Raw genomic sequence first — 23009 nt, 5'->3', positions numbered from 1 at the left:
TCAGAGCTGTTAGCAGACAGTGTCAGGCGCATAGAAAGTATTTAGTGAAGATTAGCTAGTGATTATCCTAAGTTCAATTTTAGACATGTAGTGCTGGACAAGTATCCAGTAGGAAATCTAGGTCAAGTGGGATGATCATGAGACGATTCAATGTGATAACACGCATAGGCATTTGGCACAGTGCCCTGAACACAATAGGCCCATTAAATGTGAATCTTCTCCCATTAAGTCTTCAGAGCAGTGAACACAACATTCCATTTGTAACTGACACCCTTCAAGGAAGAACTTCAATCAAGGTCAGCATCTGCAGGAAGAAGGTTAGATGGCACTCAGAAGAGCTTTCTGATCGTCTTTCAGTCAACATGTTATATGGCTTGACTCCTAAGACTGGCAGCAAGCCTTCACCTCTCGAAACAACTTCCTGATTCATAAGCCCATCTGAACCTGTAACTACTCCTTGAGGTAGTTTGGGCAGGCATTATCATTACCCGTTTTGCTTGGGTAACCTCAAATTTGAGACACAGTGACTAGCTCAAGGTCATAGAGTTGGTAACAATCCATCAGGGTCAGGAACTGAGGTCTTCTTGACCGTCAAGCCTGGGATCCTTTTTTTTGCATGCCATTCAGACTAGTTTATTGAACACTTACTTACTATGTGCTAGACACAGCACTAGGCCCTTTACAAGCATTCATCTCTGATCCTTAAGTCATAATTACCACTTCCATGTTACAGAAAAGTAGTAAGTGCAGATGGGGTCTCCTGACTGGCTCAGTCCAAAGAGCATGCAACTCTTGATCTCGGGTGTTGTGAGTTCCAGCTCCACTGGGTACAGAGATTACTAAAAAATAAACAAAAAATTTTTTGAAAAACTGCAGATGGGGTGGGTGTTAAATGACTTGCCAAAATCAGTCACACAGGAGAGGCAGAGCTATGATTAGCTTGTAGCTCTCCCACCGCTCAAATACCACGGATTTTACCAACCCCCTTGCCAGGGGGGCTGGTAACAGCTCTGGCTCATAAACTTTTGCTCCATCCAGGTAAACTTAGTTGCGGGGGAAGGGGGGGCAGGAGGGCAGGTCGGAAAGGCTGTGCCGCGCTTGCGCACTAGCCACAGGGGCGGGGAGGTCAACGCGAGGGCGAGAGCGCTGCGGCGCCAAAGGTGTGTCTGCTTCCCAAACACCCAAGGTCCTCGCGAGGCAGGTCTGTCCCAGGGTTGGCCGGTCCAACGTGAGTGACGGCCTATCTTAACCAGTCACCGCAGAACTCGGCCTGTTGCCAGGGTGAAGCGGCGCCCGCCTCTCCTCTGGATGTGGATTTGCAGGTGGGTGGGACCGGAACTGACGCTTCAGGGGAGTGCTAGTGCTCTGGGAGTGTTGATATTTTCCAGTCAGTCCAGCTGACTGCGGCCAAGTTGGGAGCCTGGCAGGGGAAGCGCTTTCAAGATTGTCGTGCGCGGGGCCGGCCACGCTGCCCTGTTGTAGTACCGCCGCCTGCGAATTAGAGCCTCGGAGAGAGAAGAGAGTGTGACGGAGTGAACGAGAAGAAAGGCAAAGAACCGAGGCGCCGACTTTGACTGAAATCTGAGACCGAAGGCTCGGGAGGGCGATTGCTCGCATCTGATTGGTCCGTGGGCGTCATCGAGGACCTACGCAGGCGTCTCGATTGGTTGGTGCCCTCACTTGTTGTGGCGGCGGCGTAGAATTTTGCCCACGTACTTCCGAACGAGAGGCGGGGCCGTGCTCTGGCGCGCGTGCGCAGCGCCCCGGGGCCCCACCCGGTAGTTCAAGAACCTGCGAGGGGGCGGGGCGAGGAGGTGCTTGTTTTGGTTCTGTTTCCTTTGAAGCAGCAGTCCGGAACGAGCGAGCGTAGCAATAAGCTTGTTGGACTTGGAAAGGAGGCTACGACAAACTCGCCGCGGTGCTTTCATCTAGGACTTAACATCCGGGTTCTCCTGCCGCGTGACCCGCGCGCCACCGAGGGTTCTCGAACCGGTGCTTCAATCCCTTTATCCGGGTCTCGCCGATCCCGTCGTGCTTCGCGCACCACAGTAGCCCCCTCATCCGGGTTCTCTCCCAGCGTGCCCCGCGCCGGGTTTGCTGGGGGGTACTTGGCGGTGCCGCCATGACTATTCTCCCCAAAAAGAAGCCGCCGCCTCCCGACGCCGACCCCACCAACGAACCGCCGCCGCCCGGGCCGCTGCCCCCGGCGCCGCGTCGCGGCGGGGGTGTGGGCGTGGGCGGCGGCGGCACGGGTGTGGGCGGCGGCGACCGCGACCGTGACTCGGGCGTCGTGGGGGCCCGTCCTCGGGCCTCGCCACCGCCTCAGGGCCCGCTACCGGGGCCACCGGGAGCGCTTCACCGCTGGGCGCTGGCCGTGCCGCCTGGCGCCGTGGCGGGTCCGCGGCCACAGCAGGCCTCTCCTCCTCCCTGCGGGGGCCCTGTTGGTCCCGGCGGCGGTCCCGGCGACGCGCTGGGCGCAGCAGCGGCGGGTGTGGGCGCGGCGGGCGTGGTGGTGGGCGTGGGCGGAGCGGTAGGCGTTGGCGGTTGCTGCTCTGGGCCGGGCCACAGCAAGCGTCGGCGTCAAGCCCCCGGGGTCGGAGCGGTTGCAGGGGGCAGTCCAGAGCGTGAGGAGGTCGGCGCAGGTTATAACAGTGAAGACGAGTATGAAGCGGCTGCTGCTCGCATCGAGGCAATGGACCCCGCAACCGTCGAGCAGGTAATGGGCTGGGGGTGACAGGTGAGTGGGTATGGTGAATGGAAGTGCCCAGACTGGGTGGGGACCTAAGGAAGGCTGTTTGAGATCTTCCAAGGGACCTATGCTTTCTCCCGGAGCCTGGCATTCTTCTTTGATGGTAGGGGCTCGAGACACTCTCTTCCCCGCCCCCTACCAAGGACTTGGGGATCAGAAGCCCCAGATAAGATGGCGGACTTACCGATGCAGTCTGTGGTCCCTTCTGGAACCCGGAACCCTTACTCCAGTCCCTGAAAGCTCACGTACGACCAGTAGGTGGGAATGCCTCCTGAGAGGGGAGTCTCATGGCTCTGGGGGACCTGGTGTGTGTTTGATGCCTTGAGATTTCCTTTTTTCTGGGATAAGTCTCTAAGACGACTCCTTGTGTGAACACAAGTAAGGTAGAGACCTCAGGATAATTTTGAGCATCCCCGAGATACCTAAACCCTTTTCAGGGGTCTGAGAGACCGTTTATACAGGACAGCACTCCCACTTCCTTTTCGGGGAGACAGCCTAGGACCACGCAGAAGTCCGAGTCTGAGATTTCCTTAAGGGGCCTAAGTCTGCCTTCAAGGGCTTGAGACTCCCTCTTCTAGAATCAGGAGCCTGATGTACACACACATATATATTCCCTTTAGAGAAGGGGATCTTCTGAATTTTTATTAAGGGAGATAAAATTTCTTCGAGAGAGTTAAGATTCCCTTTGGGGACAAGGGCCAAAACTAACACTCGGACCAGAAACTACTAAGGTGCATGAGATTCATCCCTTTTCTAAGCGATAAGGGTATATGCTTCCTTTCAGTGGTCCCAGACCTCCTTGGGGCCAAGAGTCTGAATTTCTAAGAGCTGAAGCTTCTTTTAACTGATAGGCCTTCAGCTCTTCTGTCCCCCAACCTCCCCAGTCTGAACCTTTCTTCAAGAAAATAAGCCTCATTGTTTTGGGTACTTGAAGCTAAGATTCCCCATGCTTATGGATTGGGGCTTACAGAGATGGGGTTTGAAGCCTCTTCAGGAAATGGATACCCCCCACACAGAGGTCCCAGGCAAGGTGAGGTCTTTAGAGGTCCTTTTTAAATCAGGGATTGGTATCTGAGTGTTCTCCTTGGGTGGTCTGAGACACTCCCTCCACACACACAAACACAGGGATATGAGATCCTTCTACCCTGATTATGAGGGAATGAAACACAGCTTGGGTATGTAACAGCCCTTTCTCCCCCTGTAACAGGGATCTTAGCATCCCCTGCTCCAAAGGCCTGAGCTTCTTGTCAGGGATAGAAGATCTCTGCTTCAGGAACTGTAGCCAGATAAACTCTTCAGAGAACATGGTAGCATGGAGTCCCAGAGATGGAGCCTGAGGCCTACCCATAGATCTAAGTCTGCCTTCAGGGCCTGAGACCCATTGCACCAGGGACACTTGAGCTTGCCCTCAAGGACAAGAGACCCATACATATCCCAGTGACTGGTGTGTCTCTAGAGATGAGGTCTGGGTTTCTCACTTCAGGAAGACTCCTTCCACTTTGGGCCCTAAGTCTCTAGGGAATAGGGTCTCGGGTCTCCCCCTAAGAGTTTAAACTTTTTCTCCTGTGTGTGAGAAAACTCAGCCCACCTTAGGACCTGAGACTTGAGTTTGCCCTGAGTACTAAGTTCACCTCACTTCAGATCACATATGGGTACCCCAGTTACAGGGGCCTTTTTAGGGACATAATATATTTTGCTTTGGGGACTTGAGCCTCAGATTACTTGTGAACTGAATCCTGAGAACTATTCACTCCCCTTGGGACATGGGTAACATGGGATTCTGAGGAAGAGCCTCTTCCCACGGGACTAAGCTTCTCAGGGACAAGAAATCCTTCACCTTAGGGAGGGGCCTGAGGGGTCCTCCATACCTCCGCTTGGGTATGAGGCTCTGTCCCCCTCCCCTGCAACCAGGCAATCCTTTCTCACCAGTGAGAGGGAAATGAGGTCCTCTCTAGTGTGGCCTGAGACCTCCCCCATTGAACATAAAGACCTAGGTGCTCTTCATAGCAATAAGAACCCCTTACCTGAGCCCCCTCAGGCCAGGAAGTAGCTCCCTACTTTCTATGAGGAGGTTGTCAGGTACTGGGGACATGGTGGCTGAGGCCTCCTGTGAAGAACTAGGAGATACTCTTGCATTTCTCTAGTGTGGCCTGAGACCTCCCCCATTGAACATAAAGACCTAGGTGCTCTTCATAGCAATAAGAACCCCTTACCTGAGCCCCCTCATAGAAAGTAGCTCCCTACTTTCTATGAGGAGGTTGTCAGGTACTGGGGACATGGTGGCTGAGGCCTCCTGTGAAGAACTAGGAGATACTCTTGCATTTCTCCCTGACCCATCTCTTTGCTTCTCATTTCCAGGACCAGGGAAATGTTTTGATCTTCCTGAATTCCTTTCAACAAGCTTTTTTCTTCCCAGGGACATCCCCACTCTAGGGAAATTCTCTACCCATATTTATTTTTCCCTTGGTTCAGTAAATCTTTCTGTATTTCACAGGGGCCAGGGCCTTGTCATGAGCTTGTCTTGGGCCTTGTCTGTCCTTGCTTCCTTTCTACCCTTTGCTGCTAGAATAAATTGTCTGGGCCCACAGGGTCAGGAATTGTTTCTCTTCGTGGTTGGAGTAGTCTGCCTTTTATTCACAGAAATAGGGAGTGCTATGTCCCTGGTCCGAAGACATAAAGGAAGAAGGTTGTGTGCTGCCATGGTGACTAGAAAGAAATTTCCTTACACCCTGTTTACATCTTCTAGGTTCTCTCCCTTACACTTGTTCCCATAAGAACATGGAAGTAAAGCTCTATGATTGCATGATGTCTTCCCAATGACAGAGGAAAGGCTTTTCCTGTCTTCACACTTCTTAGAACAGAAGGAGAATAAGATGCTTCTCCCTGCCTCACCTTGTCCAACTTGGGACTTTTTTGGTGATAAGAGAGGAGAGTCTTCCTGCTGCTCCATCCAGTCTTGGTCCTGAACTGTCACCTGGGACATTTGTATTCTTGGAGGCCCATTAGATCTCCTGGGAAAGAAGAGAGTTGTTGGGAGGAAACTCAGATGGTGAAACCTTGTTTTGACTACTCAGATCTCCTGGTTGTTCAGATGCTGTGACTCCTTTAGGACTTCAGGAGCCCCTTTGGCACCCTGGGGTCCTAGTGCTGGGGAGGTGGTAGTGTCAGGGGTTTCCTTTTCCAGGCATGGCCACCTTACTGAGTCTACCCTGTGAAAAGAGTGGCTTTAAGTCTCCTGAGCTTGAGGACCCCACAGAGCATTTTCAGAAGGGGGCATGCATGCTCAGGTGATGGGAGAAGCCAGACCTGGCACTATAGCCAGGGTACCTGGATTCCCGCTCTGGCTCTGCTGGAGCTTTGCTGGATGAATCAGAATAGGTAGGTCTATATTTTCTGGGTCTCCATTTCTTCATTGGTCAGGTAAGGAGCTGGTGAAGTGTCATTTAGCTTTGGGATTTTAGGGAACTCAAGCCAAAGCCCTCTGGACCTAGAGGTAACAGAGAATGGTGGGTGTCTTTTGAGGAAAATCTGGGTTCCTCTCTCTCTCTCTCTTTCTCTCCCCCCCCCCTTTTTTTCCCTCTCCACCATCCAAACTTGATGGGCAGGATAGATGTCTGTTCATTGTGAGGCTTGGGGTTGGCAGACAGTGATTTTTGTATCCAGTTGTATTATGGTGAATAAGCTTGGGGGTTACCTCTCAGGGAGCCTATTGGATGCTGTGGTTGTAGTGTGGGAAAAGTTTGGGCTTTGGAGCTGGGCAGGCCTGAGTTCAAACCCCAGAGTCCCTGCTTCGCTGATTTATGGCCTTAGGCTGACTTTTCAGCTGCTGCTGCTGCTGCTTTTTTTTTCCCCCCAAAAGGCCACCCCTGCCCCTAGGGTTATTGAGTGTATGAATACCTGACCTGGCCCACCTCTGAGCTTGGCTAATTATTTTGCAGTTTCCCCAGGATCATCTGGTTCCTCCTGGAATCCTTTGTAACAGGCAAGCTTTGGTATATAGGAATCTGCTGATTCCTTTGCTGGGAGATAGAGTCTCGGGGAGATAGAGTCTCGTAGCAGGAAGTAGTCCTTTCCTGGGCCATCTGGGTTTGAGTCCCATATCTTCAGGCACTTCCTCTTTCTGCACCTCAGTTTCTCCAGTCTTAAAATGGGTAACAGTGTGGAGGGAGGTTGGACTCATTTCTTGGAAGCTAATTGTGATCTCTTCTTTAATTCCCTGCTCCACACTCCCCTACCCATTTTGAAAGTTTCAGGTGAAGCTCTTTGGCTTATGGGGGTATGCTACAAAGTTTTCAAGCAGTGTTTGGCTTCTTTCTCCCCTGCCAGTGGTATAGGCCCTCGGGTTTGTTTAATTTTAACAGCTTTAATGAGATATTCTTCACACACCATAGAACTCACCAATTTAAAGTGCTTTTAGTGTATTCATAGAGTTGTGCGCTCATCACTATGATCAATCAGTTTTAGAACATTTTCATCACTTGTAAAAGAAGCCCTGCACCATCCCCATCCCCTAGTCCCCTCATCACCTCCCAGTCCCCAGCAACTATTAATCTACTTTTTGTCTCGATTAATTTGTCAGTTCTGAATGGTTCATGTAAATGGCATCATACAATGTGCAGTTCTTTGTATCTGGCTCCACTTAGCATATTATTTTCAGGCCTCATCCATGTTGTGTCATGCATCAGTACTTTCTTTTTGTTGCAAATAATAGAATCTTCATTTTTGAACCCACCTCCTCTTGCCCCCTCAGTGGCCCAGCAGTAGGTTTGGGGCGTTGTACTTTTCCCATTCTTTCTCCCTGGAGAGCCTGTGTTGCTCCTTAGCAGTGTGCCTGTGTTTTTCATTGGATGGGCTGCCTATGTTTTGCCCATGGAGCTGAGCCAGTGTTCCTGGGTGTTTTTAGGGGAGAGAGGGGTGGTCTTGGCATCAGGCTTGCTGGGACAGAGCTGTGAAGGCCAGAATACTAAACACCTTGGCCCTGGGCTCTAAGAAGACATCTGCCCACAAGCTGCCACTCCCCTTTCAGTGGCAGTGGCAGCTCATTCATTGATAGGCAGGGTGAGCAGCTTCCCAGACTCCAAGGAGGGAATTCCAGGCCCCTGATACCTTCATTCTGATCCTCTCCCTGAGGGGATGCTAGAGAGGTGGATCCTCTGGGACTGGAACCATGCCATATTGCTTCATGGGTCACACCAGGGAGTGCTTCAAGGGAGTTGTATTAGTTTCCTGTGGCTGCTGTGACAAATTGACACAAACTGAGTGGTCTAGAACAACAGAAATTTATTCCCTCATGGTGCTGGAAGCCAGAAGTCCATAATCAGTTTCATTGGGCCAAAATCAAAGTGTTGGCAGGGCTGCACTCGCTGCAGAGGTTCTGGAGAATCCAGAACTCTTCCAGATTCTGGTGGCTGCCGGCTTTCCTTGGTTCATGGCTGTATCACTCCAACCTCTTCATGTTTTCACACCATCTTCTCTGTTTATGTGCAGTCTCCTTTTCTGTGTCAGGACTTTGTCTGCTGTTCTAAGGACACTTGTGTTTGCATCTAGGTCCTACCCAGATACTCCAAAATAATCTCCCAATCTCAAGAGTTAAATCATACCCCCCAAAGACCCTTCCTTATTCTTTTTTTTTAAAGATTTTATTTATTCGTAAGAGGCAGAGACATAAGCAGAGGGAGAAGCAGGCTCCCTGAGCCTGATGTGGGACTCAATCTCAGGATCATGACCCAACTAAAGGCAGATGCTCAACCACTGAGCCACCCAGGCGCCCACCTTGTTCCTTACTAAGTAACAGTTACAGGTTCCAGGGATTAGGGACTGATTTCTTTGGGTGGTCATCATCTGGCCTCCTATAGGAGTCTTCTTATTTCCCTTTCAGGGAGAAGAGAATCCATTAAGTTCTCTCCTACTGGGCAAAGTCCTGTAATATTTGAGTCTTCTCAGTTACCCTGTTATTGGGAAGCTTGTTATTCCACCTCACAGTTTGGGAAACTGTGGAGTTTTCAGAGTGGTTCATCACATGGCTGATAATTGGTAGGGCTGGATTGGAACCTAAGTCAATTGGGTCCCACAGTGTGCTTCAGCTTCTCTTGGGCCTTTGGATCAGTAAATTGCAGAGTCTTGGCACCTGGGATCCCCTGATGTCAGCTTTACTCAGCCCCCTTGTGGAGGCTCCGAGACGTGGAGGGATTTGCCCACAGGCTCAGCAGTGGGCTTGTAAGATTCATCGTCTGGACTTGACTTTCTCAGGTCAGGGCATTGATGTAGCTTAAACTTATCAATGGCAAGGCTAGCCCCCATCCAGCCTTTCCTTCCTGGGCCACTTTGCTGAACAGCTCCCAAGTTGGCATCTTTCTCAGAGGCTCCTGTCCAGTTGGGGGAAGGAGGAGACTATGCTAGGGGCTTCTGGGACTCTAAACTCTTCCTGGAGCACAGGACCATGACCTCCCTGTTTTCTCTCCCAAAGGAAGAGGCAGGGTTTCAGCCAGACCCAAAGCCCTTAAGGCTGCAAGGCCAAAGCTAGTGGTTAGGGTCATGGTTTGGCCTCCAGATCCAGGCCAATCCCAGACAGCCCCAGGACCAAAGCCTTCCTAGTGCAAAGGGTATGCTCAGGCTTCCTTCATTTTGGGGGGCAAACCAGGACTTCTCCAGGATGGGCTGCCCGATATGTCTCCATGATGTGGCTCATGAGGCCTCCTCTGTTGCCTCTATACTAGGCTTTGCTGGTGCCCAAACCCCAGCTCTTTTTGACTTTGTCAAATGAGGATAATGCTTACTGCCACCTGGGCTGTGGTAAGAACAATTAAATGAAGTTACCCTTTGCATCAGGTACCTGGCATGGGCAGGCATCTGGCTAATATGAGCTGATCTTTTTTCCTGGCTCCTCCCTACTTACCTGCACAGTACTACCCAGGACTTTTAGCTGTGCTGGACTCTCATTGCTGGGCCGTTGGCATCCCCGGTGCTTTGTGGTAGAAGTGATGTTTTTATTTATTTTTTTAAAAGATTTTATTTATTTATTCATGAGCGACACACACAGAGAGAGGCAGAGACCCAGGCAGAGGGAGAAGCAGGCTCCACGCAGGGAGCCCAACACAGGACCCAATCCCGGGACCCCAGGATCACGTCCTGGGCCAAAGGCAGGCGCTAAACCGCTGAGCCACGCAGGGATCCCCAGAAGTGATGTTTTTAAATTAATTAAATCTCTACATCCAACTTGCGGCTTGAACTCACCAAGCTGAGATCACATGCTCCTCTGACTGAGTCAGCCAGGTACCCCTAGAAGTGATTTTCTTTCTTTTTTTTTTTTGATTAAGACTTTATTTATTTGATGGAGAGAACCAGAGAAGTGCAAGTGGGTGGGGGAATGGCAGAGGAAGAAGCAGGCTCCCCACTGAGTAGGGAGCCAGACGTCGGGCTCCATCCCAGGACCCTGGGATCACGACCTAAGCAGAAGGTAGACACTTAACCAACTGAGCCAACCAGGCGTCCCCAGAAGTGATTTCTTACCCAGTTATAGCACTATGTGTTCAACTCTTTCACTGCCCTGCTTACACTCGTGTGTGGTCTTTCCCTATTTGCCCATCCCCCCTAGCAGTTTGTGAGCTTGTCGGGGGGTAGAGACCAAGTCTGGTTCATTTCTCTGTCCTTGTTGTCAGGCTTATTATAGTCAGGGTCTGACTTAGCAGCTGCCTGGTAAACCTTTGTTGGATGAATAAGTAGGAGCCCCTCTCCTCTTTGATCCCATTCCCTCTCAATCTCTTTTTCCCCTCCACTCAAGGGCAGGAGGTTGCTGTGTGCCCTTTTTTAGAACTTCTCTTCTGTCCAGTGTGGACCTGTAGCCATAGTTGCAGCTTCCTTGCTGGTGACCCCTGGCTGGGAGATGGCTGTCCCTGCAGGGCAGGGATGGACTGGGGGAAACTGGCTAAGTGTGCTATTCCATAGCCTCTAGGGCAGGAGAGGCACATGCTGGAATATTGTGCACAAACAATGGTCTCTGTGCTGTCCATGGAAGCCCATTAAGGGTTTTCAGGTGCCTTTGTTATCTTTGGAAAGCCAGCCACACCTTCCTGGGGTGTGGGCCCTAATGGTGGAGCTGCTGGGCATTCCCTTGTCACCGCCCCCCTTCATCCCCTACTGTCCAGCCACCCTTGTGGGACTTGCTGCAGGCCCCTCAGTTGCATGTGGTCTCTGTCTATGCTAGTCTTACCCCTTCTGTGACTGATGACCTGTTATTTACCAAGCCTTTTCAGGCCCTGAAGCTCCTCTGAGCTTCTTGACTGCTCCATCAGGTAGGTCACCTATCCTCTATTTGATAGGAAGCTGAGGTTTGGAGAGTTCAAGTAGGTTACCTGAAATCACAGGGCAAGTGGGTGACAGCTGGGATTGGCATGCAGAGCCTCCATACCTAGTACTTCCTACTCTGCTGGAAATCTCACTCATCTGAGCTGGGGAAAAGTGGCCTGCAGAGAAGGGATTCCCCTGTCTAGTCAGCATTAGCCCAGATCCTGTAAATCCTGGGGCAGGGTGATATCCCAGAGGAGCAGGTTTGGGATTTCTGGTCCCTAGCCTGGATGCTGGATAAGCCTGGCTTCTTCCTGTGGCCAGGAGAGGGCGTAAGGGGCCTGGGAAAGGTCTGCTGCTTCTGGTTTTGTTTTGAAATGGAAAATATGTTATAAGTGACACGTGGACATTATTATTTTTTTATAGACTTAACTTTTTAGAGCGGTTTTAGGTTCACAGCAAAACTGAACAAGAGTTCCCATATTGAGGTGCCTGGGTGGCTCAGTCAGTTAAGTGTCTGCCCTCGGCTCAGGCCATGATCAGGGTTCCCTGCTCTGCTGGGAGTTGGCTTCTCCCTCTGCTGCTCCCCCCGCCCCCTGCTTGTGTGTGTGCATGTACGCTCTCTCTCAAATCTTTTTTTAAGATTTTATTTATTCATGAAAGACAGAGGCAGAGGGAGAAGCAGGCTCCCTGCAGGGAGTCTGATGTGGGACTCGATCCCCGGACCCCAGGATCATGCCCTAAGCTGAACGCAGACACTCAACCACTGACCCACCCAGACGTCCCATAAATAAAATCTTTTTTTTCTTTTTCTTTTTTTTTTAAGATTTTATTTATTTATTCATAGAGACACACACAGAGAGAGAGGCAGAGACACAGGCAGAGGGAGAAGCAGGCTCCATGCAATGAGCCCGATGTGGGACTCGATCCTGGGTCTTCAGGATCACCCACCCTCCCACCCCCCCCCACCCCCCCACCCCCACCCCCGGGCTGCAGGCGGCGCTAAACCGCTGCGCCACCAGGGCTGCCCCTTTCTTTTTTTTTAAAAAAAAAAAAAAAAAAAAGAGTTCCCAGGCAGCCCGGGTGGCTCAGCAGTTTAGCGCTACCTTCAGCCCGGGGCGTGATCCTGGAGACCCAGGATGGAGTCCCACGTCGGGCTCCCTGCATGGAGCCTGCTTCTCCCTCTGCCTGTGTCTCTGCCTCTCTGCCCCCCTCCTCCCATCTCTCATGAATAAGTAAATAAAATCTTAAAAAAAAGAGTTCCCATATTAAACAGGGAGTTCCCACATAACCCCTGCCCCAAACATGCATAGTCTCCCCCATTATTAATATCCCCTACCAGAGTGGTGCATTTATTACAATCAGTGTTCATGTAGGACACATCATAATCACCTGAAGTCCACAGTTCACATTAGGGTTCACTCTTGGTGTTGTACATTCTGTGGGCTTGGACAAATGTATAATGACATGTAACCACCGTTGAAGTACCATACGGGGACACCTGGGTGGCTCAGCGGTTGAGCACCTGCCTTTGGCTCGGGGCATGATCCTGGGGTCCTGGGATCGAGTCCCGCATCGGGCTCCTTGCATGGAATGGAATTTGCTTCTCCCCCTGCCTGTGTCTCTTCCTTTCTGTGTGTGTCTCTCTCATAAATAAATGAATAAAATCTTTTTAAAAAATACCATACAGAGGGTGTCTGGATGGCTCAGTCATTTAAGCATCTGCCTTCGGCTCAGATCATAATCCTGGGGTCTGTGATTGAGGCCCACATTGGGGCTCCCTGCTCAGTGAGGTGTCTGCTTCTCCCTCTCTCCCTCCCCCCCCCACTTGCACATGAGCTCTTTCTCTCTAATAAATAAATCTTTTTTTAAAAGTATCATACAGAGTAGTTTCACTGCCCTAAACATCTTTTCTGCTGCTTCATCTCTTCATTATTTTTTTTAAAGATTTTATTTATTCACGAGAGTGAGAAAGAGGCAGAGACATAAGCAGAGAGAGAAGCAGACTCCCTGCAGGGAGCCTGATGTGGGACTTGATCTCAGGACCCCAGGATCACAACCTGAGCCGAAGGCACACTCTCAACCACTGAGCCACCCAGACATCCCTCTTCATTATTTTTTAAGTCTGAAGATCCACATTTGTATAGGCTTACTACACCTGAACCTTTGGGGTATACACCTGGTGTGTATACTGTGTGCTATGTAACACCTCTGGTGGGGTCTGTGGCAGTACCTCATAACTCAAAACACCTGAATGTTTCTGCATGATAATGTTTGAACATACACCTTCAAGTGGGATAAATAGGTTCTCACCAGCTCAGATCAGGTTATGATGGCAAATGAATTAGGAGACTTTTGGTTTTCAAAGCTTTTGGAGTTCTGGAATTTTGGACAAGGGATTGCATACCTCTCATGAAAGAAGGTCAAATAAAACCATCTATAATACCAACTTTTAAGGATAGTTTGTCGTATGGTCTTTGCAAGTTTTCTGTGTTTATATTCATATACATAAATGCGTATACTTTAAATGCGTTCAGTTATAAGTGAGATGTGATGTTTGCGTTTTGCTTTATACAATATATCTTGGCATTCCCTAGCTATACGTAGGGCTTGGGATCCAGGTTCTAGCCAGTTATTCCCTCCTCAACGGCTTCCCTATTCTAAGTGGCTAAAGGGTCACCAGGTTAAACTCCTTGAGATATAGCCAAGTTCTTTCCCTGCCCCATCCCCAGGTAGCCAGGTCTGGGCCTTTGGCTGCCTGTGGGAGCCCAGTATTGGATTCCCAGCATGGTCACCAGGGTCAGTCAGACAGCAGATGAGACCCTTCTGGGATCAAGTCTCGTACTCACACAATGATTACTTTCCTAAAAGAAAAGGTCTCCTCTTCCACATGCATGGAGTGTCAAGCAAGGCTGGGAACTTGACCCTGACCAGTGTCCTTTCAGCCAGTTAGCCAGGCCCTTTGGGAACTGGAGGGCAGGGCCCTAGGGAGGGGGTACAGGCCTTTCCTGTTGCTGACCCCCGCCTCTTCCTCCAGCAGGAGCACTGGTTTGAAAAGGCCCTGAGAGACAAGAAGGGCTTCATCATCAAGCAAATGAAGGAGGACGGCGCCTGTCTCTTCCGGGCTGTAGGTGAGTCTCTGCCTCAGCCTTCAAGGGGCCTAGGGCTGCCCCTGAGCTGTTTCTAGTGTTTATTAGGAGTAATCTCTGAGACTGCTGAGGATTGAGCTTACTGGTGATTCAAGGACTCCGGGCCCCAGCCTCAAGTTAGTATCTGGCCTCTATCCTTTGGTCATAAGGCAGTGCATTGGTGTGAAAGTAATAATAATAACCATAATAGTGATAAAAAATAATGTTACTTAGGGACAGATTGCACTATCAGACACCAAAGGAAACCTTTTTTCATTCTTCCCCAAGCTAGGTAAAGGTAGGGACTATTGTGACTATTGTGGTTTCCATTTGTCAGAAGAGACAAATAGCTTTTTTTTTTTTTTTTAGACAAATAGCTTAGAACAGAGAAGTGACTTGCCCAGGGTCAGATAGTAGAATTGGAAGTCTTTGGGTTGGGTTAGTCTGAGGCCCATGTTCTTAACCACAGTACACTGCTGTCACCCTGGGATCATAGACTTTTTTAAAACTTACACAAAAGAAGAATAGTGAATTCTCGTGTACATCCATTATTCATCTTCAAAATAGTCATCAACACATGGCTAGCCTTGTTTCATCACTACCTTGCCCACTCTTTTTACTCTCCTGAAACAGCATTTTTAAAGCAAAATCCCAACATTGAATCTTTTTGTTTGTAAACATTTATGTACATTTCTCTGACAGATAAGAATTCTTTCTTTCCTAACATAACCGGTGTCATTATTCTACCTAACAACATTCATAATTTCTTCATACCATCTACTATCCAGCTGGAGTGACATCTTTGAGGCTTCTCTGGCTCTGAATCTATGACCCAGGCAGTTTGAAGGTCTTGTGCTAGCATCCAGGGGAACTTTGGTAATGTGATTTGATCCTTCCACTGGGGCTGTGGTATCTCTCAGGGAAAAGGGCCCTCTGATAGGAGCCTTGAGGTAGGAGTCAGAAACCCTGTCTTCTAGTTCTGGCCGTGATTCAAAAACTTCCATTTTTCCAAAAATCTGTTAAATTGTGTTGATTCTGAAGGGCTCCTTGAATCTTTACAAGGTCTGCTATTCTCTCACCATGTGGCTAGCCCCCATGTCTACTGGTGGGCTGGACTGACCCAGGCTCCACTCCTGATTGTGCCACTGATTCTTGGTATGAACCTGGACAAAAGCTCTTTTTCCCTGAGCCTGTTTTTGAAGCTGTAACGGAGGCCAAAGACCCAGAGTTGTGACAATTAAATGAGATTACTTCAGTAAATTCCTTCAGTGCCTCTGACACCTAGTAGACCCCCAGGGAACAGGATAGCAGATGGTAAAGTCTGAATGCTGTTTACACTAGTGTCTCAAAACCACAAATGTTTTGTCAAATGGGTGGAAGAAGTTGAGTGGGGTGAGTGCTTGCCTCTTCGTTCTGCCAAGCAGAAGAGTTGAGTTCAGGCAGTAGATTCTGCCAGTCTGGCAAAATCCCACTCCTACTTGTGGTTCAAGCCTGTGTTCTCCCTGGGATGTTTCCTAGAGAAAGAACTGGGTTTTGGGGCATCTTGGGCCAAAGGAAAGCAAAGAAAGAATAGGTAAGGGCCTGTTAGGTGCTAGGCCCTATGCTGAACCCTCAGGATGGATATGGGGTGAATGGGGCTGCTGGTAGACTGAAAGGAAGAGAATACAGCCAGGCACCTGGGTCTAGGGTGGTTTTTGAGACAGATGTTAGGGCTGGCAAGGACCTGGCTTGTGCAGTAACCCATATCAACAGTAAAGTTTCATGTGTGTCCGTCCAGCTGACCTCCTCAAACACCCTCTGACACCCCCCACCCCCCCACCCCCGCCTCTTTGGGCCTTCCAGTAAAGGGCCTGAGCTTACAGGAAGAGGTGACCGCGGCAGGTTGAAGGCCTTTCCCTATCAGCACTCTGGCTACCCATTTCCCCCAACTGGGCTGCCCTTGGCTTTTCTCTGTAAAACCTCAGAAGCCCCATGGTCACCCCCTGGAAGTGCGTGGCCCCTGGGTCTCTAGTCCTCATCTGGAGGTTTCCCTGAGGCAGAGTGCACAGGACATGTGCCTGGGAAGGGGACTTTGTCCTCAGGCTTTCTACTGCCCCTCTGCTTCCAGCCTAGCTTGTACTGGGACAGTACAAGCAACTGGTAGAAGTTGCCCTGAGCTCCAAGTGAGGAGGCCTACAGGTTCTAGCTTCCTGCCACGCATTTCATAGTGGAAGAAGCACATAACTGAAGGCTGGAGCTGGAGGGGAAATTACACACAGTCTGCTCTGTTGTTCCCTGACCCTGTTTGCTGGCATTCAGCTGGGTGCTTCAGATTCATCTGTAAAATTGGGATTATTATTCTATGAGATGGGAGAAGATTAAGGCTCAGGGAAGGGAAATGACATGCTCAGGGTCATTAGTGGCAGAGCTGGCATGGGAACCCACAGGTGTCCAAAGGACACGTTCTTTCTATGACCCTGGGAAAGCCCTAGCTTCTCAGCTTAGCTATTAACTGGCTGGGTGACTGACCTCAGCTATATTCCTTGACCTCTCTGGGCCTTACTTCCTCCATTTAGGAGCCTGTGGTCCTCTACTGTTGGGAATCCTGAGGCAGGTGGCTTTCTACCCTCAGATTTGCCTCTGAGGTGTGGGTGTCTCTAGTGTGAACCAGTGTTCACTGCTCTTTCCCAGCACCCCTTGTTGGGGACTTGTGAGCATCAGTGAAGGCTTGGATGGATGGATGGAGTAGAAGTAGGAGTCTGAGTTCCTGAGGTATCCTGTGGCCCACCCTGCCCCTTCTAGGCTCAGATAACCTCCTCCTGGAAACATGAGTCTGCCGCTCTCTTGCCCTCTCCACATATAACTTTTACTCAGCAAAAACCTCTGGCCCTGGCCTTTGTAGGCAAAGTGAAGGCCACACATGCGTCTCTCTGGGCCATGGGAAGCAGCTGGAGCTGTATATGTTACAGTGATGGGGCCCAGAACATTAGCCTGGACCATCAGCATTGGAAGGATGGATTTTCAATTAATTTTGACTGTTTTATAAATGGGAAAACTGAGCCCTTACGAGAAAGCCAGGACCCTATTCTGGTCACATAGCCAGTGTCAGAACACCGGTTTGAGGTTGAACTAGGCCAGGAGGAGAAGATTCCCATGGACTATTATGTACACCAGTTTCCATTGGGCTCTTTTGCCCTGCTTCCTTAGTTTTCCCATCTTTGCCATGGGAATCCTTGAGTAGAGGAGTGGGCATCTCAGAGACCAAGCTATTAAGAGGACTGAGTTGTGTTTCCTCTCACCGAGGGTGTCTCCCCCCACTGAAGGTGTGCCATTTGGGGTCGTGGGCCAGGTGCACACCGCAGCTGCTTGACAGGCAAGTGAGGCCTTTTTCCTGGCTCATCTTCTCAGTGAGGCCAGGATTCCCACTGGGCCAGGAAGCAAGTGGGGAACAGATCAAGTTCCTGTCTCCTCCTGCTGCTGTGTGTACACACATTTGTGTGGTTTGTTTTTAGATTCCCTGCAGACACCAGGCTTCCTTTTCTGTCCTCAGCAGAACTTGCCGTGGCTCTTCTAGCAGGCAGGCAGGCAGCAACCTGGTGGGGAGGCAGTTCCCAGGTGCCTCTAAAACAAATGGTAGGGCCCTGTACTTAAACACCTTTAGATAGTCCAGGCTTTCCTGTCTTGCTTCTCCACATAACTCTTTGGCAAATAGTGGCTATTTTAGGGAGCCTGAGGAGGAGGAGGGATTACAGTGGTTTGGAGGACCTTCCCCCAGGCAGTAGGGGAAGGAGGTTGAGGCAAGTCTGTTAGAGCTATCAGCTATTTCTCCCTCCCATGGCAAAGGGTAGGAAGGAGGTGGCAGTGCTGTTTTGTACAGCTTTGTCTCTCATCCAGCCTTTAGTCTTTCTTGGTTAGCAGCAAGGGTAGTTAGTTATTGAGTGGGATAGGTCTCTGTAGTTGTGAGGGTGGTATGGGTATTTGGCTCAGGGAACATCTTTGGAGGATCTGCCGGCTTTGTGTGTGTGTGTGTGCGCGCACATGTGTATTTCTATGCTGGTGTCTCAGCGTGCTCAGAGAAAGGACAGATGTGGGGTGTGGGGAGGTAAGATTTATGCTGACCTCTCTGTAAATTCTGCCCACTCCCAGGCCTTTCCTGGGTTCCAGCTGGTTCCTACTTGTGCAGGTAGGGAAACTGAGGCAGGCAGAATCAAGCCTTTCTCTAGGCAGGCAGATGGAGGGGACAGCTAGATTGGGAGTAGTGGTACACTGGAGCATCAGTGTTTGAAGTCACCAGTTAAACTCTTGGAGAGCCTGGCCTTTACCTTCACCCTCTCTAGATATGTGACCTTGGGCCAACTGTGCCATATTTTTCAATCTCATCCCTCCTGTGTAAAGTAGAGCTTTTTTGGGTCAAGATAGGATAAGTTGGAATGTGCAAAGGCCTTGGTGGAACCAATTCTGCTATCATCCTGAGGATTTCTGAGCTCTCTTTGGGTTGGGGATAGAGGTGAGGTAGTGGGGGACCCCCTTCAGCTGGACTCTGGGAGGGGAGAGCAGGTGCAGATTGCCCACAAGTGCAGCGTCAGCAAGAAGAGGAGTTTCGGTTTCTATCAAAACAAGGTCTCTGAATTCCCCTACCTCTGCAGGTCCATTGGGCCCTTTTCCCTACCTTGGCCCCCACAGGGAAGTCCAGCTTAGCCCCTTGTCCCCCGTGCCAACTCACTGAGGGGAGGAGAGCTTTCTGGAGGACAAAGGTGGGGCTAGCAAAGTCAGACAAGCACTTCCTCAATGGGGAGGACTTGCTGTGTTTTATCCCTGCCTTGGATGGTTATCCCACCTTAATATCATTGAAAAGATCCTTTTTTTCTCTCATTGGGGACGTATTCTTACTCGGTTTCCTTGGTGTTTAGATACACGTATTTTCTTCCGCATTTATGATCCCCAAACTCTAGGGTATATCTTAGAATCAGTGAGGTGGGTGGTGCCGCTGCTTCCCACCACCCAACAGAAGCTGTCTTTTAAACACATGTACGGTACCATCTGTCAGTGCATCTCAGGATTGAGGAAAGAAAGGGTATTTTACAGGTGGGTGGAGAAAGTCACTTAAGGACCCCGTTTTGTGTGAAGCCTAGACTCCTGGTTTAATGTTAATGTGATTGGTGAAGATTTGAACTATGGACACAGAATGGAGACCTATGGATCTTTGGATTCAGGAAAGGTAGTTAGCAGGACCTGCTGGTATGAGGAGGGACACCCTAGACTCCTTGTCCAGGGCTTTCCTCTGGCTGAGGAAGTGCAGCAGAAATGAGGAAGGACATAATAGGTGGTTCCGGTGACATTCTGATTGACTTGGGGAGGGTTAGCTATCTGAAAGAGTCCTTGTCCACTCAGGACAGAGGGAGCCCCTGGGTTCATTTCTTGAACACATGGTACACCTTAGGCATCCAGAAAACCCTACCCCTGGTCTCAACAGCCCCCTGTGAAAGGGAGAGGAGTTATTCTCCCCACTTCATGGATGAAGACGTTATGGCCTAGAGAGCTCGAGAAGACCTTGTCCAGTGCCGCACAGCTAGGAGTCAGCAAAGCCTTTCTGCTAGGCAAAGGGGCTAATGGCAAGGGATAGGGGGTGGTTGGGGTGCTTTGTTAGCTTCCTGCAGCTCCCTTCCCTGTTCTAGTCTCCCCTTTCTGCCATTTTCTTGGCATCTGGCACCTCAGGTAGAACCATCTCTCAGGAAATGCCTGTTGATCCTTTCTGAGGAACCTCTCAGCCACCTCCTTGAGCTTGGCAGGCCAGCCCCTATTTAACCCCTTTGCTGCCATCTCAGTTCCTGTTTACTGCAGCTGCTGGCAGCACTGCCTCCTCAGCACCCCAAGCTCCTTCTACATAAATAGCCCTGGCAGCCACAGCGGGCTCTGTGGTCCTGGCTTCTAAGAAAGGCGGTAGCAGGGGGCCCCAGCCTCTGCGCAGGGCACGTGACTAGCTGGAAGTGCTGTTGTGGGGGGGGGGGAGAGTGTGGCCGCAGAACCCACATCCTTGTTTACATGGTGAAGGGGCTACCCCTTCCTGCCTTCACAACTCCCCTCCCCCTCCGGTCTCTGCACCTCCGTGAGAGGCCGTGAGATAGGCATGGGCCCCATTGCCCCATTTTCTATCTCAGAGTAGAGTAGCCTTTTTCTCCTTATCTCATAGATTCCTCCAGGGAGGGAGGGGGGAGGGCAGTGAAGGCATTCTTCTGACGATTATTCAAAGGTAGATTGGCAGTCATGGAACAACACTGGGGTGTTCCCTGTGGGACCCTGCCCATGCCCCAGTGTCCCAGGGAGATTCACATCAGAGAAGCAGTCCTTCGGGGAGACAGGGAAATTGTCTCTTTGTCTTAGCCAGTGGACATCAGGCGTGCCTTGTCTTCAAGCCCACTTTAATTTCCCAGGGAGAAGGCTCCCTGGCTCCCCCAGCCTGTCCATCCACACAACAGGCTGTTTCCCATTTCCCGAACTGTATTGGGCCTTGAGCTGCAGTGGACTTGGCTGTGACCTGCTCTCGGCACTCAGTGGGAGTCAGAGTGGTCAGGCAGAGGAAGCCTGCACACACCTTTAATAAATCTGGTGATAGAAGTGCTCTGGAGGGTGGGAGGGGTGGAAAACTATATAAAGTATACATGGGTTTCTGACAAATAGGCAGCCGAGAATGGTGGAAAAAATGCCCTGAAAAGAGGAAATGGCATGGGTGAAGATCCCACAAGTAAGGCAGGGGGAGCCTGGTTCGTTCTTTGATCAAAACCCCATGACTGACCATTTGGGCCATAGGCTGCCTTTCCTGAATTAAGCTTAAGTTATGTTCACCTGTGTCTTATTTCTTTTGCTAGATGGTGTGCTGCTTGCATACAGGGGCAGGATTTTACTCCCCCTTGTCACCTTCACACTACCCCACATTCCAGTCCCACTACGGGTAGGGGACTCTGATTTACTGAGTTACTGCTCTGTCCCAAGCCTAGTGCTGGTCACCTTACACCCATTATCTCCTTGATCCTACAGGAGACCTGCCAGGGAGTTATCCTGCTTATTCCTGTTTTACATGTGAGGCATGTGAGGCTCAGGACACTTGGGCTGCTTGCCTCTGGTTGTTTAGCTCACTAGTATCTGGCAGAACTGGGCATGGAGCCCAGTTATTTTTATTGTTCTTTTTTATTTTTTTAACCTACGAAGGCCATGCTGGCTCCCATGGGTCAGGAAAACTGAATTCTAGAGTTGAATCTGTCAGACTGACTTGCTGTGTGACCTTGGTGAAGCCACATACTGTCCCTCAGCCTCCTCATGTGAAGAGTGAGGGGGAGAGTGTGGAATTGCTGGTGCTCGAGGCCACTTAGGGGACTTAAAATGTTTGTTGACTTGTCTGAGTAGCCAGGCAAGCCCTGGACAAAGTCATCTGCCTGAGAGGCCTGATGACAAGAACTCTCTTGTTCTTATTTTTTTTATAATGTTTTTATTTTATTTTTTTTACTTTTTAAATTTTTTAAATTTGCTTATTCATGAAAGACAGAGAGAGGCAGAGACATAGGCAGAGGGAGAAGCAGGCTCCATGCAGGGAGCCCAATGTAGGACGTGATCCAGGATCACACCCTGGGCTGAAGGCGGCGTTAAACCGCTGAGCCACCCGTGCTGCCCTCTTTTGTTCTTAAAGACTGTTCCTGCCTGTCTCTTTTTTTTTCCCATGACCCCATTCCAGCCCACAAAGCCAAGCACTCTCCAGGCCATAGCGTAGGAGGAGTTTTCCTGGCCCCAGCCCTCCACCTCCAGGGATGTTCCATGACTCCGAACTCTTCTCTGGTGGTAGCTCTTGACCCCTGCCTCTCCTTTCTTCTGTCCCCACAGCTGACCAGGTGTATGGAGACCAGGACATGCATGAGGTTGTGCGAAAGCATTGCATGGACTATCTGGTGAGAGACCCTGCAGAGGCCTTGGGGTGGGGGCAGAGTAGCTGCATCTCCTCCCTGCAGAGGCCTTGACCCTCCGATCTGTTCTGCAGATGAAGAATGCTGACTACTTCTCCAACTATGTAACAGAGGACTTCACCACCTACATCAACAGGAAGCGGAAAAACAACTGCCATGGCAACCACATTGAGATGCAGGCCATGGCAGAGATGTACAACCGGCCCGTGGAGGTGTACCAGTACAGCACAGGTACTTCTGTGGTGGGTAGATGAGCAGCTGGCTGACCCTGATCTGAGCCTGCCCGGTCCACTGTGGATGCTCCTTCCTTCTCTCTTTCTGCAGAACCCATCAACACATTCCATGGGATCCATCAAAACGAGGATGAACCCATCCGCGTCAGCTACCATCGGAATATCCACTACAATTCAGTGGTGAATCCCAACAAGGCCACCATCGGTGTGGGGCTAGGCCTGCCATCATTCAAACCGGGGGTAAGTGGGTCCCCATGCCCAGGATGACTGCTAGACATAGAGGCCAGAAGCCTCTTTTGAGGTCTTAGTTCTGCCCTAGCCCACAAAAACGCCCTGTCCCCTGGAGTTGCTCTTGAGGTCTCACCTCTATAAAATTCGGGAGTTACCCAAGGTGATCTCTTGGGGCTCATTCCTTGGTCTCCTCTTGCCTGTCTGAGCTGGCTTTACCCATCTTCTGTGCCTGTTGAGGGTTGGCATTTGAAGCACATCTGGGAACTGTGAACCCAGGCTTGGTCTGGGTATCTTGGCACCCACATGGATCCTCTAATGCTCAGCAGTTCTAGATAGCTGTGGTCACAGAGACTTGATGAGCAGGCCTGGCCCTACTGCTTACTGGCTGTGGGACCTAGGGCAGATTATACCTGTAATCTGGGCTGGCTGCTCGGCAGATACAGAAAGTGCCTAA

At 50.4% G+C, this 23009-nt stretch overlaps 1 protein-coding gene across 3 annotated transcripts in view; it reads left to right on the top strand.

Moving 5' to 3' along the window:
* The first annotated feature begins 1341 nt into the window (after positions 1–1341).
* The window catches only part of OTUD5 (OTU deubiquitinase 5), a 28498-nt gene continuing 6830 nt past the window's right edge, over positions 1342–23009 (top strand). The window contains exons 1-5 of one of the 3 annotated variants that reach the window (XM_025468710.3): positions 1342–2716; positions 14073–14163; positions 22012–22076; positions 22166–22322; positions 22416–22564. In XM_025468710.3, the coding sequence (XP_025324495.1) occupies positions 2123–2716; positions 14073–14163; positions 22012–22076; positions 22166–22322; positions 22416–22564 (1056 nt within the window). In that variant the 5' untranslated portion in view covers positions 1342–2122. Of the gene's footprint in view, positions 2717–14069; positions 14164–22011; positions 22077–22165; positions 22323–22415; positions 22565–23009 lie in introns of all 3 variants that reach the window. The other 2 variants (XM_025468708.3, XM_025468709.3) reach the window with 2 other exon arrangements.

The sequence above is a fragment of the Canis lupus genome, chromosome X (assembly GCF_003254725.2).
Source record: "Canis lupus dingo isolate Sandy chromosome X, ASM325472v2, whole genome shotgun sequence".
In the NCBI taxonomy this organism is placed as follows: Eukaryota; Metazoa; Chordata; class Mammalia; order Carnivora; family Canidae; genus Canis; species Canis lupus.
Note: the sequence above shows the minus strand (reverse complement) of the source record. Positions and strands in the feature narration are given on the sequence as shown.